The sequence below is a fragment of the Raphanus sativus genome, chromosome 5, assembly GCF_000801105.2.
Source record: "Raphanus sativus cultivar WK10039 chromosome 5, ASM80110v3, whole genome shotgun sequence".
Taxonomy (NCBI): domain Eukaryota; kingdom Viridiplantae; phylum Streptophyta; class Magnoliopsida; order Brassicales; family Brassicaceae; genus Raphanus; species Raphanus sativus.
Genome location: NC_079515.1, coordinates 3,802,019 through 3,816,383, shown reverse-complemented (window position 1 = coordinate 3,816,383; position 14,365 = coordinate 3,802,019). Strand labels below are relative to the sequence as shown.

At 38.8% G+C, this 14,365-nt stretch overlaps 6 protein-coding genes across 7 annotated transcripts; 4 read left to right on the top strand and 2 right to left on the bottom strand.

The window, feature by feature from the left end:
• Positions 1–43: 43 nt before the first annotated feature.
• LOC108862847 (cytochrome b-c1 complex subunit 8-1, mitochondrial) lies at positions 44–694 on the bottom strand. Its single transcript, XM_018637106.2, has 2 exons — positions 486–694; positions 44–285 (listed from the first exon to the last, which is right to left on the bottom strand). Exons 1-2 carry the CDS (start codon positions 653–655, stop codon positions 237–239), a joined length of 219 nt encoding a protein of 72 aa, XP_018492608.1. The 5' UTR covers positions 656–694; the 3' UTR covers positions 44–236.
• Positions 695–793: 99 nt separating this feature from the next.
• On the top strand, positions 794–2,668 carry LOC108862846 (hydroxyacylglutathione hydrolase cytoplasmic). The gene is made up of 7 exons (XM_018637105.2): positions 794–952; positions 1,028–1,150; positions 1,395–1,556; positions 1,635–1,713; positions 1,831–1,944; positions 2,055–2,231; positions 2,365–2,668. Exons 1-7 carry the CDS (start codon positions 906–908, stop codon positions 2,437–2,439), a joined length of 777 nt encoding a protein of 258 aa, XP_018492607.1. The 5' UTR covers positions 794–905; the 3' UTR covers positions 2,440–2,668.
• A 96-nt stretch (positions 2,669–2,764) lies between these two features.
• On the top strand, positions 2,765–4,890 carry LOC108862845 (uncharacterized). Its single transcript, XM_018637104.2, has 6 exons — positions 2,765–3,108; positions 3,310–3,775; positions 3,835–4,141; positions 4,225–4,323; positions 4,396–4,519; positions 4,606–4,890. The coding sequence occupies exons 1-6, from the start codon at positions 2,889–2,891 to the stop codon at positions 4,836–4,838; spliced, it is 1,449 nt and encodes a 482-aa protein (XP_018492606.2). The 5' UTR covers positions 2,765–2,888; the 3' UTR covers positions 4,839–4,890.
• Positions 4,891–5,551: 661 nt separating this feature from the next.
• Positions 5,552–6,673, top strand: LOC108859799 (probable E3 ubiquitin-protein ligase RHC1A). The gene is made up of 2 exons (XM_018633711.2): positions 5,552–5,671; positions 5,951–6,673. Exon 2 carries the CDS (start codon positions 5,960–5,962, stop codon positions 6,554–6,556), a length of 597 nt encoding a protein of 198 aa, XP_018489213.1. The 5' UTR covers positions 5,552–5,671; positions 5,951–5,959; the 3' UTR covers positions 6,557–6,673.
• A 1,327-nt stretch (positions 6,674–8,000) lies between these two features.
• On the bottom strand, positions 8,001–9,335 carry LOC108860319 (transmembrane emp24 domain-containing protein p24delta6). The gene is made up of 4 exons (XM_018634219.2): positions 9,020–9,335; positions 8,503–8,727; positions 8,351–8,427; positions 8,001–8,242 (listed from the first exon to the last, which is right to left on the bottom strand). Exons 1-4 carry the CDS (start codon positions 9,227–9,229, stop codon positions 8,098–8,100), a joined length of 657 nt encoding a protein of 218 aa, XP_018489721.1. The 5' UTR covers positions 9,230–9,335; the 3' UTR covers positions 8,001–8,097.
• Positions 9,336–11,226: 1,891 nt separating this feature from the next.
• Positions 11,227–13,293, top strand: LOC108863320 (uncharacterized). Of its 2 annotated transcripts, none has more exons than XM_018637705.2 (4): positions 11,227–11,589; positions 12,021–12,666; positions 12,795–13,037; positions 13,121–13,293. In XM_018637705.2, exons 1-4 carry the CDS (start codon positions 11,490–11,492, stop codon positions 13,143–13,145), a joined length of 1,014 nt encoding a protein of 337 aa, XP_018493207.1. In that variant the 5' UTR covers positions 11,227–11,489; the 3' UTR covers positions 13,146–13,293. The 2 variants fall into 2 exon arrangements, with proteins under 2 accessions (XP_018493207.1, XP_018493205.1); XM_018637703.2 differs by having other exon boundaries at positions 11,233–11,589; positions 12,021–12,690.
• The last annotated feature ends 1,072 nt before the right edge of the window (positions 13,294–14,365 follow it).

The window sequence follows — 14,365 nt, the reverse complement described above, 5'->3', positions numbered from 1 at the left end:
TCAAGATCAGTGTGCAGAACATGATTGTAAAAAGACCTACTAATGAAGCAAACGTTGTCCATGTGATATTATATCAAGAAAGATACATTTCAACCAATAGTGATTGTCATGAACCAAAACATTTGGAAAATTAGCCAGTTTCAGAAAATAACTGAATCAAAAATTCTATTAAGAGAGTTTGGCTTCCGACCAAAGTCTCAAATAGTTGTAGTAGAGGAGGGAGCAGGCTTCATGTTTCAGAACCTGTGCTCGAGTTTCTCCTGTTCCTGGAAGTGCTGAGCATACCTAGTTTCATTTTGCGTATACGAAGAAGCTTAGTATTTTCAGACAAACGTTTAAGTGTGATATTTTCAGACAAAAGCAACAAGGTTAGGGCAAAAAACCCATGGTCCAGACCAACACATCAAAGCCTATACACAATCTCGAACACCAGCTAGATCTAGGAATTATCATACAATCACCAGATGGAGAGAGAAGAGAGTTACCAGTAGGTTCCGAGGACAGGAGTGAGGAGAAGAGTGGCGCTGATCCAATTCTCGGAGACCTTGTGGTGAATCTTCTCGGGGAGATCCTTCCAGAGTCCGGTCATTATCTTCTGCTGAAACGGCGAAAGCGCGTATACCACCGCCTTCAACTTCACCGGCTGCTTCCCCATCTCTCTTTTTTCTTCTTCTTATTCCGACAACAACCACAACAATTCACCTGAGAATTAAACCTAAAAAAAAAAAACCAATCGGTTAACAATTACGATTTTGGTTCGGTTTCAGTTTGATTTGGTTTGTTTTGATTCGATTCGATTCGGTTAGTAACAAACCGAATCGGTTAAACCGCTAGTTTAACTTCTCAGATGAGCACGTAGCCATTTTTTGAGGATCATCGAATCGAATCAACCGAAGAAGAAGACGATGAAGATCTTCCATGTTCCTTGTTTAGAAGACAACTACTCCTATCTGTGAGCGATCTCGTACCATCATCTTCTTCAATTTTCGTTCCTTCGTCTCTGATTCAATTTTCTCGATTTTGACAGGATAATCGATGAGAGCACCGGAGACGCGGCGGTTGTGGATCCAGTTGAACCGGAGAAGGTGATTCAGTCGGCTGAGCAGCACAGTGCCAAAATCAAGTTCGTTCTCACCACGCATCATCACTGGTAACTCTCTCTCTCTCTCTCTCTCTCACTTCACTCTGTTTTAACACAAAGTCGGTAACTTTAATCAACGTTTCATTCATCTTTGAGATTCTGTTGGTTTCAATTTCAAGGAGTTCAGGTTCCGTTTAAATCTCTCAGCTTTCGGGTTTAATCTTGGTCTATTAGTCTGTGATGAACTGTGTTTGTAGCTAAAGTTTCATTTTTTATTTATTTTTAACCTGTTATATTCTCTGATTGTTGGAAGGGATCATGCTGGTGGAAACGAGAAGATGAAGCAGTTGGTGCCTGGAATCAAAGTCTATGGAGGTTCTCTTGATAAGGTCAAGGGATGCACTGATGCGGTCGATAATGGTGACACCTTGTCTTTGGGTCATGATCTCAACATCTTAGCTCTTCACACCCCTTGGTACTGTTTTGCTTTTTTTTTTTCATCAACTTAGGTTGCGCTTACCTTCTGATATGTTTGCTTTGCTGCATGTTTCAGTCACACCAAGGGTCACATTAGTTACTATGTCACTGGCAAAGATGGAGAAAGTCCAGCTGTGTTCACTGGAGATACACTTGTAAGTGAATATCAAAACACACATCTTACCCATTGATGCTATATTTACAGATTTTGTCTTATGTCTCTGTTTATAACTCCTTCTTAACGCTGTGTTTTTACTTGGATGGCTATACAGTTCGTTGCTGGCTGTGGGAAGTTTTTCGAAGGGACAGCTGAACAGATGCATCAGTCCTTGTGTGTGACTCTGGCTTCACTACCTAAACCCACCCTGGTTTACTGCGGCCACGAGGTAACAACAAAATAACAGCTTCATTCCTCTATAAACTGAATAAAACCCTTATATATATATATATATATATATATATATATATATATATATATATATATATATTGCCTCAGTACACGGTGAAGAACTTGGAGTTTGCTTTGACTGTGGAACCAAACAACGAGAAGATACAGCAGAAGCTATCATGGGCCCGTCAACAGCGCCAAGCAAATCTTCCCACAATCCCTTCAACGCTAGAGGAAGAACTCGAAACAAACCCGTTTATGCGCGTTAATAACCCTGAGATACAGGTCACTATCCCATTCTTGAACAATGCTATAAACTACTTGCTTCTTGTGTATTCAAAACTTTATCAAGTTATATATATAACTGTTCTGTTAAGCTGATATCGATCGTTTACTCGTGAGTGTGTTCGTTCTACAGGAGAAACTTGGTTGCAAATCACCGATCGATACTCTCAGAGAAATCAGGAACAAGAAGGATCAGTGGAGGGGCTAAGAATCGTAGAGCTTCTTTTGCATAATAAATGCTTTTCGTGTGCTGTGGTGAACCTTTGAGAAAGTTTATACTCTGTGTGAAACTGGTAACCGTTTTTTGTAAAACCAAAACCGGACCGACATGTATGCCGTGTACCCTTCTCTGTTTCTAGTTTCTTGTGGATAACAATAAATGAATAATGTCTTCGTTGTGTTTGATCAAAAAAATAAAATCTTTGGATGAAAAATAATTGTCCCGTATCACATCCACGTGGCAACAAAACGGAGGTGAGAGTGGGCTTTTTACGTTACGGTCCTTCTTCTTCGTCCAGTGCTGAACTGTCAGAACTCAGAAATTCACCGTTTTTTTTCATTTTTATTTATAAAAAGAGACGGAACACAATCTGGAAACATATAACTCAAGCTTTTGTACTTTACTTTATCATCTGTCTCTTAGTTACGGAACCAACAATGAATTTATTAAACACCAAATGCATCTTCTTCTTACACCAACCAAAGCAGAGTATCATAACTTTCTCTACTTCCTTATCTTTCAATGCAAAGCTTAGTTTAGATTCTTCTAGAACCAACTTTCAGATGTCTTGCCTGATCTCCGGCCGGTCCTTTCGCCGTCCGGCGAAACGTTTCATCGTCTCCAATGCTGCTTCTCCTTCTCTCTCTGGCTCCCCAGGTCTAAACTCTAAACACATCAAAGATTGTTCCTTAAAGGTCTATACTTTGGATTGACGAATAGCTCTGTGTTCTTGAACTTACTTTAAAAGATTCATACTTTCTGCTAAATTTGAAACATTTTTTGGGTTTCTAGTTATAATTGGATGAAATTAGATGGATGAATCTCTCTGTGTATGACGAACTTTCATTAAATTTTCAGATCAATTTATTGATGGTGGAGCCAAGACCAAAGAGGAGACGATAGCTGAAACAGAGCAGGATCCAATGAACTTAGCTGATCCAGACAGCTGTTTCTGCGAGTTTCAAGGTGTTAGCATACACCACAAAGTGTTCGATCCACAGTCACTCTCTGATGCAGTCACAAGCAGCGTCGATGATACCCAAGTAACCCCCAAAATCGAGTTCCCGATGATTCTGTTGCACGGCTTTGGCGCTTCAGTGTTCTCCTGGAACAGAGTCATGAAGCCTTTAGCTCGCCTTGTCCGTTCGAAAGTTCTCGCCTTTGATCGACCCGCGTTTGGATTGACTTCCCGGATTCTTCACCCGTTTAGTGGTGGTGCCACCAACGACGCAAAACCTTTGAATCCGTACTCCATGGTGTATTCCGTGTTAACCACGTTGTATTTCATCGATGTTCTTGCTGCCGAGAAGGCCATTCTTGTAGGGTAAGTTTCCTTCTTTATAGTGCCTGCCACCAAAAGCTTAATTGGTTTGTATGTTGTAGGCACTCTGCAGGTTGCCTTGTAGCTGTTGATTCTTACTTTGAAGCTCCAGAGCGTGTTGCTGCACTCATTCTCATCGCTCCAGCTATATTCGCTCCTCGTCCCCCCGTGAACACAGCTGGTTCTGGAGATGATAAACCTGGCGAGAAAGGTCCCAGGAGAAACAAGTTTCTAGGGACTCTAGTGGAGTTAAGCAAAGTCATTATAGGAGTGATTTCTAGAGCTCTAACAGGAATGGCGAGTATGCTGAGTTCTCTCTACAAGAAAGCTTTAGCAGCTTTCCTCAGATCTTCTCTTGGAGTCATGCTGGTACCTACCGCTTTCGACTTTTCTTGGTTCTAGAGAACCAACCTCAAAAAGGATCTTACTTGCTGTGTTGTTGTGTCATTTAGGTGAGAATGGCAATCAATAAGTTTGGAGTAACAGCTGTTAGAAACGCATGGTATGACTCAAAACAAGTGACGGATCACGTCGTTCAGGGCTATACAAAGGTGATGGTTCCTCTGGCTTCTCTCTTTATTTATCTCTTCTGCATTGTCATCTTGTAACTGTTCCAAGAACAGCCTCTAAAAGCCAAGGGATGGGACAAAGCTCTTGTGGAATTCACGGTGGCTACATTAACGGATAACAATGGCTCAGAGAAGAAACCTCCTTTGTCGAAAAGGTTTCAAGAAATCAAATGCCCTGGTAACATTCTCTTTTCTTATTCATCAGACCGAATGTTTTCTCATTAAACATGAACATGACACCTTCTCCATGTTGGTTAATAATAGTTCTGATTGTCACCGGAGATACGGACCGGATTGTGCCAGCATGGAACGCAGAGAGGCTGTCACGAGCCATCCCTGGATCGGTGTTCGAAGTGATAAAGAGATGTGGGCATCTACCTCAAGAGGAAAAGCCAGATGAGTTTATATCTGTTGTTGCGAAGTTTCTAGGGGATGTTTTTGGAGGGTCACAACGAGAGGAACGAGTGGACTTGAAGTTCCAAGGCATTGTGTCATAAAATGTAACGTAGGCTTTCAAACAAATATAAAACGTAACCCTTTGCCTTTTCATCATGAGGTTCACTCTTGTCGCAAAACCGGAACAAACCGAATATTCACTGGACCGGAAGTACCAAATCAAATTAGGACCAAAAAAAAAGAGACAGAAGATATGTCAAATTAGCTACATTTTGGACATATGGATGATTCTGACATCGCAGATAACGTTGATTTCACTTGAAATGCTTGAATTCTGTTATGAAAACAAAATTCCATAACCGAATTATTCATATTAGTCAAGCTGTGCGTTACTCACTTTTTTGTGAACACACAAAAGTTGAATTATGTAGACCAGAACAATTAACAGTTTCACTGTTTTTCGTGAACATATTCTTATAACTATACGAAGAACCTTTTTTTTTGCAATTCCTATTATAATGCAGTTGGAGCTTATAGGCAAAAAGAATTAATTTAAATAGTCATTTGTGGTTTCAGTGGCAATTAGATCAACTCGTTATTATTTCAAAAGAAGTTCCTATGAAGTTCACTATGAATCTTTTGGTAACTATCATGAGATTTATACATACTGTCTGATAGTAACTGTAAAAAAATAAACTTTTTTGTATATATTCTGGTTTAATGCCGACAAATCTATGCAATTTTTTTTAATAACTAGTACATTCCTGTTCCAGTACTTCCGCGTTAATTTCCGTTGTATGACTTTTCATATCCTTTTGACTCAATATTACGTAAAAGACTTGTCGACTTCTTCCAGAATTTTGTTTCTTCTATTTAATCTTCTTTAGTACTTGGAGATTCTCGAGATTTATTTTTGTTGCTTGACTCTATACAGGTAAGAGATGTTTGAATAGTTTTGTTTCATTATAACGAGCTATTGTTCATAGCTTCAATAGTTTTGTCTCTAATCGATTTATTGTCTTTAAGCCATCCCGAAGCATGAGTTAAGGTTTTTTTTTTCTTTGATCACAAAGCATGAGTTAAGGTATCTGAGGTTTTAATTGATAGATCGTGAAACTGATCAGCTTCTATAACTTAAAAGTTCCAGGAGTTAGTTTTCGATTTGCTTTTCTCTTTCCTTTATTTTTCTGAAATGATCATTTTCGTTTGCAAGGTTTGATTGATGACTAGCCGAAAAAACACGCATTGGTGTAATACTTGCAGACGAGGAATCCGTCTTCAAGGACAAGACTTAACTAGAGGAGGAGCTTGCGTTCACTGTGGTAACACCTTTCTTGAAAGGCTCTGTGAGAATGTTGAACTAAACCCTTTTGATTTATTCGGTTTAGCCATTGAAGAATCTCGTAACCGCCGCGGCAACAACAGAAGAAGACCGGTTCTTGATAACCAGTTGAGTTTTCAAGAGTTGTTTAACCGGCTCTCAGCACAAGACCGACGTGGTCCACCTCCAGCTTCACCAACCGTGATCAACTCAATGCCGAAGATAAAGATCAGGAAGAAGCATCTCGGTTTGGATCCGTGTTGTCCGGTTTGCCAAGACCGGTTTGAAATGGGATCGTTTGCAAGAAAGATGCCGTGTAAACATATCTACCATTCGGAGTGTATAATACCGTGGCTAGCCCAGCATAATTCTTGCCCGGTGTGTCGGAAAGAGCTGCCACAGGACGGGAAAAATGGTCGGAAAAATCCCTTGTTGTATTTGTGGCCGTTTGCCTCCTCTGGTTCAGCTTCAAACTATAATGGACCACATTTTCATTGAGATGCTTGTGTCACAATCCATGATGATATATTTTTGTTTTTTGGTTAATTTGTGGTTTTTAAAATTTAATATAACGATGTACAAAGCGTTTTGTAGCTGATCAGTACCATTTTTGTATTTTCTGGTCGAAGTCATATATGGAAAACACAACAAAATCATGGATAAAATGAAAAATACCAAACTTGGCTATGTTGTACATGCATTAGCTTTAGCTATGTGATCGTACCAATGCCATCTTCGCCTTAGGTAAAATGAAAAATACGAGCTTCTTTGTACATTGTAGCTTCTGAAAGAGAAAAGTTAGTTTTTTGAGCAAGGACAAAGTAAAGAACCAAAGCTTAAAAAACACTTGGTTTTACAACACAGAGCATAAATGAAAAGGTAAAATATAAACAAGTCAATGTACGTCTACTTTGGGTCAAAATGAGTAAGAAACGAGCTACTCTCGCATCAGGTAGCCACGAAATGGAGACCTGACCGAGGAAGAACGCAACGCAAGAGTAAGTAACGTACTTGACACTGTCTAGGAGCACCACCACGAAGATCCGGGAAAGTGATTTCCGGTCTGAAGGCATGACCCTATCGGTTTCAGAGTCAACGACCTCTCTTGGATCAACCAACACCGAGACAACCATGGAAGAATGTGGAAGCATTCATCCATTCCCTCTGACATCAAGGACAGCCAATGCAGAAGACAGGACACCAGGAGTTTTCAAATCCCGTTCTTCGCTTTTCTTCGTTTGAGATATTCTGCTACGCTTTCTCGTTAGCCAAAACAGAATGAATAATAAAGTTCACATCGATCTTCACAAGCCCATCGTTCCTTCGGACATAGAGAGAAGCAAAGAGAGGCTCACTGGCATTGCTGCTCAGTGGACTTGGTCGTCCTTCTCCCCCCCACAAACCCTCTCTCTCACCATGACTCCTCCTACTAGAACCACTTTCTCTTGTAACATCAGACCCATCGCCAACCATAAGAACCTTCCCTTTATGTTCATCATAAAACCTAGACAAACCACCTAAGCTTCCACAATCTCCTCCATAGTTAACATCCATAAACGGAGCCAAGGTACCCAAACAAGAAGATAAAGAACATCATTCCAATAAACTAACACTAGCAGCCTTCTTAATCTTGCTTTTGCCCTCACTCTTTTTATTTTCTGCCTACAACTCGAGACGGGCGTAGGACTCACCTTCGGGATAGGAACCAACGGTGTCTGTGATCCATACCCTCTAACAGGATAACATGAATACGGCATCCACAAATCAATGTGAAATATTACAATTTACAAGTCTAAGTTGGGATAGACAAACAAGATTGACATATACATAATACATGTGACTATGATGGGCGGTATATTTTTTTTAAAAAAATATGCACATATACATATGATGAATGCTTCGTCGTATGAAGGTTGTGTGATAAAAAATAGTACTTTGGAAAAAAAGTTAAACATGTATTTCTTTATTGATTTGGTATAACATCCAAAAAGTCACGAGATTGCAACTGTTTTCTAAGATAATATTGGAACAACAAAAAGTTAGATAAGCTTCTTCTTGAGGAAGAAGCGTTTGAGATGCCAAACTTGAAAAAGTGAAACGAAAAGGCAGACCCCTAAAGACATAAAGCTGAGTCGCGCAACCCTTTGGTTAGTCTTTTCGTTTACCTCCCTCATAGATGATTCCCTGCATCAGTTTTCTTCATATTATTAACTAAACGTGTCTTAGATGCAAATTACATAGGGAGTTTTAGATGCAGATTACATAGAAAACTGAGATGATAGCAGAACTCACCTGAACCTCAGGTAGATAATGTTTGCCCTAATTTCGTTAATACGTTCTGAAGATTTTCGAAGCTCAAGTTCCACACCCTGCAAACAGCATATATATATTCAACTACGTGTACTCTAATATATGAAATGGGAATTAACTATTTTAAGACTTGCCTCAATCTTTTCTTTCTTAGCAACAGCATCCCAGTCTTTGGTTTGGATACCCGTCTTCCAGTCAAGATTAATGACAGCAGTGCTATTGTCAGCTGTGTAATGTGTCTGATCATGGTGCATCCAAAAACAAGCCAAGTATGTTCCCGTCTCGCTCGTTGTAAACGCAAACTGACCGTGTGTCTCGTTTGTCTTCTTGTACAGTTCCTTCCCGTAAGCTGAATTTACCTATAACCAACGCAACATATACGCATTTTATATACAACTGACACCTTATACTATAGATTTTACATAATTATTTGAAATTATAGATATCATTTCTAAACCAGCGCCTTCAATATATAATTTCTCAATGTCACCATTATCACCTGATCTAGTCAAAAATAATACTTTCCGGATTAATATAAAAGTAGATTAAAAAACCCTAAACCGATCAATCCCTAGCACATGTAGCTAGGCATGAAAACTTTGGAAGAATTGAAGTATGGTTGTGAATAATGATTGGTATAGGTATACGTACCCGGACATCAACTGTAGGACCAAGTCCGATGTTATTTTGATCGATGCAAAGGTAATCAACGACGACGACCACATTGGCATGGATCTCTTCGTAGACACATTTCTCGCCTGAACTTGGAATCGTTAACCATATCGCTTCCCCCGCCGGTAAAAGAGAGCCACCGCCTGCGAGACAAATCAAACTAATGAATAGTAATGGTGAGATTGCCATTGTTTCGAGAGGGAGCGAAGGGGATAGATGTGTTTGAGGTTCTTTTAGTTATAAAGCAAAAGAGGGTTTTACGACCGTGGCGCGTGGGGTTAAAGTTTTGTGTTCCACAGTGTACGTTGTAACTTGTAACCATTGGTAGATGTTTTCCTTGTATCCAATCAGAATAAGCCATGTAGGATGCAGTGATAGTTTTGTTCACGCACAAGCCGGATACGGTGTTTTTACTTAAATGGAATCTGTGTTTAATTTTGACCAGACAATATCATCCCTATAAGGAAAGTAAAAATTCAACAAAGACCTTTGCAATTTTCAATTCCAATCTCTGACCCATTTTTAATGCCTCTATATTCAGTTCCTTAAAATCACATTTTTTTTGCTTAAAATCTTTGAAGATATAATGCTTTGCATATTATTTGCTTAGTTTGATCCCAAAATAATTCTCACTAGCTCAGTTAATAGATATATAACTATATTTACGTGTAACATGATTCTGACCACCTATGTGTCTGATGTCTATCAGATGATACATGGAAGCACTATAAACAATCAAGTGGTTTGGTTGATGCATTTATGCTACATAACAGGGAACTAGAACCAGAAGCTTAATTAGTCCCGGACATGCCATCTATTTTAGATTACTAGGTGATGGATTGCGTAAAATCCAAAACTAAATGGTCTAATAGTTTGAGCAAGAGAAGCCTGGGCAATGGGTCCACTATCAATACTTAAAAATCAAAGTTATATAGAAGGGCCCAAAATCATTTCCCCTTTCTACATTTCCTTACTGCAAAGGCCTAGAACTTGTCAATCTGCCTTGGGTTCTAATTTCGGTAATCTATTCTATTAATTCTTCAGCATGACCTATTAATAAAATGTTGTGTCCAATTAACTATTTCTATATTTTATTCTTTCAAAAATGAAATATATTATAACTTTCCCTTTCCCTTTTTCTTTTAACGGCATAACTCCCAATTCCTATATTCTAGGAATCTGAAACTAATTTATACTAATAAAAATTCATGAAATAATATAGAATAATGGTAATTAATTTAATATTTATTAAGAACTATTGTCTGCATATATTAAACGGCAGTTAATAAAAGAAGCCAAACGACAATTCCTCTATTGATAATAAAGAATAAATAGTAGGTTTAAAATTCAACATTTTCAAGACTTACTAATTATTTATAATAATTGTTAATATTTCTTAAAATAAACCACTAAAAATCAAGTTGAAATAATAGATGTTTAGATCAACAAAATTAAACCATAACTAGATTCTGACCCGCCTTTTAAAGGACGGATATATTTTTTGTTTTACTATAATTCTCATATTTGTGTTTTTTTTGTGGTTATATTTGTATTTTTCTTTGTAATTATATCTATTCTATTAATTCTCATATTTTAATAGTATTGACTAGATTCAGATTCGCCTTTAAAAGAGCTGGTATATTTTTTTGTTTTACATATTTTAGAAATTTAATTTTTATATTTATGTTTTTAATCATATTTATATTTTTCTTTGTATAATATTTCTTTTAAATAATTAATAAGAGGTTTTAATAATTATTGTAAAATAATTTGACCACACATATCAATAGGTCATATTCCTATTTTATTATATTGATATTATATAATGAAAAAAACGTAAATAAAAACATAAATATAAAAATTAAATTTAAAATAAAATGTAAAACAAAAAATATACCCGCCCTTATAAAACCTTACATCATGTGATTTATGTCTATTCTCTCCTGATCGATGCATCGAATATTTGTTCCATAATGACACTCACCATGAACAATGTAAGTGTGACACCAACCCAACGTCTAGAAGAAAGATTAAAAACTTTAGTATATAATCCCACCAAATTAACTTTACAAATCCCACTTCTCGACAATTCCCCAAAAGTCCAAGATTTTATAATCCACCACACAAAAAAAAACAGACCTATAAATAAAAAAAATAAAAAAAACTCAAAGGCAGCAAGCAACTTTCTTTGTTATTCTCTCCCCACTTGATAGCGAGAGATAAAAAAAGAGGTCGATAAGGTCTTTTCACATCTTCCATCACCTCCTCATCGCCTCGCCCCTCCCCCTCTCTCTCTCTTCTTCTTCGTCTTCGTCTCTCTCAGAATGCTCATCAGATATAATCTCCTTTTCGTTTCCCTTGATGTGTTTTCTCTTCTAATCTCCGTTTAGAGAGAAACCAAAACCACAAAAAAACAGAGGAGAGAAAGAGAGAGAAGATAAGCTAATCTATGGCCACCGCCGCCGCCGCCGCCGCTATGACAGAGAAGGAAGCTATGGTGGATCCTTTTTTGGTCGAAGCTCTCCAGAATCCTCGTCATCGTCTCACCAGTTAGTCAATTTTTTTCTCTCTCCCAAACCCACGATTCCAATTTCACTTTCTCTCCGATTGGTTGATCTGATTTAGTTTTCTAGGGTTTGATTGAATTTGGGGGAATCATGAGTTTCTCTTAAAAATCGATCCTTTTAGCTCATTGGTGATTAGGGTTTGATTGAATTCGAATTTTCCCTGATTCTCGATCCTTTTTGTTCGGTTGGTTTTGATTAACCGGTGATTAGGGTTTTGATTTTTTCGTCTCTAAGCTCAATTAACGTATACAAGCATGTTGTTGTCATATGTCTGAGTTTTTTTTTATCATTTCCACAAATGTTTTAATTTCTGTATCTGGAAAGATTCTCTTTAACATGTGGTTGATGGGTGATCAAAAAGTTTGCTTCTTTTGTTTTTTTTTTGTGTCTTTGTGTGTGTGATTGCTTTACAGTTTTGCGGATGGAGCTCGATATACAAAAGTTCTTCCAAAACCCTGAGCAGCTTCAGTTCGAGTTCTCTCCTTTCCCAACGTCTTACCTTCGTCTCGCCGCACATCGGGTCGCTCAGCACTATGGTCTGGTCACCATGGCTTTAGACAACGGTGGTGGCGCAGTGGATGGATCAGACAACAGGATCCTGGCGACCAAGACAGCTGAGAGTAGGTTTCCTTGCGTCTGCTTGTCCGAAATCCCTGTCAAGCAACCCGAGAACGGTAGACCCGAGGGTTTCAAGATTGCGATCAAGGCGAGACCCAAGAGAGGATCCGGCTCCGGAGGTAGCGGATCCGGAGTGCAGCAGAATCTTCAGAGAAGTGTTGAGGAGAGGAAAGAGGAGTATGATAAAGCTAGAGCTCGGATCTTTAATAGCCCTGGTAGTTCCGACTCTGAAGATTCTTCGTCGTTACGAGCTCCTCCTCTTCCTCCTCCTCCTGAAGTTAAAAACACAAGTGTAAACCGCAGTGAGGCTGAGGTGGCTGTCAGTAATAACTCTCTTGATGTTGGTGGTGGTTCTCGAGAATCTGGAAGGACTTCTATAGCCATCATCAGAGATAGGGAGAAAGATCGTTATGATCCTGATTATGACAGGAGCTATGACAGGTATGTCGTGGATCCCGCCTACAGGTACAGAGTTTCTTTGATCTGCTGACATTCATTCATTCAACAACACTTAAAGCTCTTATTCAAATATGTAACAGTCTTTGTTCTTGTGGTGTAATGTTTTTAAGGTACGTTAGGGTTATGCCGTCTGGCCAAAGCTTCAATCCGATGCCTCTCCACATTCCGTTTCACGATGGAGGTTTCCCGCAGATGCCAAGAGGTCATCAAGCTCATCTAAACTACGGGCATCATCCGCTAAACCCTGCTATGAGTCCCTTTATTAACCACCCGGCTGCTTATACACCGTGGCCAAACTCACCAGCTATGAACTATGCGCATTCGTTGAACGGCCCAGACACAAATCTTTTCAGGTTTCTTATACTAAACTGTTGTTGTTTGTCGTTTGATTTATCACATTATACCCATTGCTTACTCGTCATCTTTTTTGCTGCAGGCATCCTTCTGCGAGCAATCCCTGACGACAAGTAGTGTTTTGAGTACTTCAATGTTTGTATGAAAGTTTTAAAAAAAGAAACAGATTCTATAGATATTTAGCCTTTAGGAGCTCTCTGTTCTGTTCCAAACAATGGCTGCTGCTTTCTTATATAAAAAGACATCTTCTTTCTCTTTTTACTTTTTTTTTCCTAGATTATATTATTATCGAACTTTGAATGATTCTTAGACGATTACTTAAACCGATCTTTGGTGTTGGTGTTTCCTAATGTGGTGGTTAATCAAATTTGTTTGAAAAGAAACTGGGATTTCGCTCTTAGATGAGATCATTTTTATGGTTAGATTCTTCTTAGTTTGGTGTTCACATTTAGTTGTTCTTTTTGTTGAATTGTCACATATGAGGTGGTGAAGACTTGGAGGGTCCTTTTCCAACTTTGAAAAGATAAAACCCAATTTCCCGAAATTCCCAAACGAATAATCTAGGCCTGGGCATTCGGGTCGTCGGGTCGGGTTCGGGCCGGATCTTTTCGGGTCCGGGTCTAGGAGTTTAGGACCCGATAGGGTAATTTCAAATTTTCGGTTCCGGGTCGGTTCGGGTCGTACCGGGTCCGGGTCGGGTCGGGTCTTATATAGTTGGACCCATTCGGGTAACTAAAATTTATCGGTTCGGTTCTGGGTCGGGTTCGGGTCGGGTTCGGTTCGGGTTCAACCTAAAAAATACCTAAAAATACAAAAAAAAATCTCAAAATATTAATATATCCAAAAATATTTGACATTTTATTTAAAATTTGTGTTTTTATTATATTAAAATGTGTATATATACTAAACTATGCGAGATAGAACAATAGTTGGTTGTCTCCTAGTGGCTGACCCCTTTGCTATGTAAACAAATAACCCGTCTTCGACTCCCCATTGATTCATTTTATTTAATTTATATTATTAATTCGGGTACCCGCCGGGTTTCGGGTTCGGGTCGGGTCGGGTCCAAGACCCGCGGGTCCTCTACAACAAGACCCGATAGGGTAATTTGATCGGGTCGGTTCTTACCCGGACCGGGTTTTTTCGAGTCGGTTTCGGGTCGGGTCTTCGGGTCCGGGTAAAATGCCCAGGCCTAGAATAATCAGTCACTCGAGTTGTCTTTTGACCTACGGTCTCAAATCACACGAGCCGATTCTTAATCATTATCTGATTTTATTTATTATTGGATTAGACTTTTCACTTATTGCTAGACGTGGATTTTAAATCA

Coding starts and splice junctions, on each gene's coding strand:
- LOC108862846 (XM_018637105.2), top strand. CDS start 906: ATGAAGATCTTCCATGTTCCTTGTTTAGAAGACAACTACTCCTATCT. Junction 1,557..1,634: donor TTAGCTCTTCACACCCCTTG/GTACTGTTTTGC, acceptor TGCATGTTTCAG/TCACACCAAGGGTCACATTA. Junction 1,945..2,054: donor TGGTTTACTGCGGCCACGAG/GTAACAACAAAA, acceptor ATATTGCCTCAG/TACACGGTGAAGAACTTGGA.
- LOC108862845 (XM_018637104.2), top strand. CDS start 2,889: ATGAATTTATTAAACACCAAATGCATCTTCTTCTTACACCAACCAAAG. Junction 3,776..3,834: donor GAGAAGGCCATTCTTGTAGG/GTAAGTTTCCTT, acceptor TGTATGTTGTAG/GCACTCTGCAGGTTGCCTTG. Junction 4,324..4,395: donor TCGTTCAGGGCTATACAAAG/GTGATGGTTCCT, acceptor TTCCAAGAACAG/CCTCTAAAAGCCAAGGGATG.
- LOC108862847 (XM_018637106.2), bottom strand. CDS start 655: ATGGGGAAGCAGCCGGTGAAGTTGAAGGCGGTGGTATACGCGCTTTCG. Junction 286..485: donor CCTGTCCTCGGAACCTACTG/GTAACTCTCTTC, acceptor AAATGAAACTAG/GTATGCTCAGCACTTCCAGG.
- LOC108859799 (XM_018633711.2), top strand. CDS start 5,960: ATGACTAGCCGAAAAAACACGCATTGGTGTAATACTTGCAGACGAGGA.
- LOC108863320 (XM_018637703.2), top strand. CDS start 11,490: ATGGCCACCGCCGCCGCCGCCGCCGCTATGACAGAGAAGGAAGCTATG. Junction 12,691..12,794: donor GTCGTGGATCCCGCCTACAG/GTACAGAGTTTC, acceptor AATGTTTTTAAG/GTACGTTAGGGTTATGCCGT. Junction 13,038..13,120: donor CCAGACACAAATCTTTTCAG/GTTTCTTATACT, acceptor TTTTTGCTGCAG/GCATCCTTCTGCGAGCAATC.
- LOC108860319 (XM_018634219.2), bottom strand. CDS start 9,229: ATGGCAATCTCACCATTACTATTCATTAGTTTGATTTGTCTCGCAGGC. Junction 8,728..9,019: donor GTCCTACAGTTGATGTCCGG/GTACGTATACCT, acceptor CGTTGGTTATAG/GTAAATTCAGCTTACGGGAA. Junction 8,428..8,502: donor CTAAGAAAGAAAAGATTGAG/GCAAGTCTTAAA, acceptor TGCTGTTTGCAG/GGTGTGGAACTTGAGCTTCG.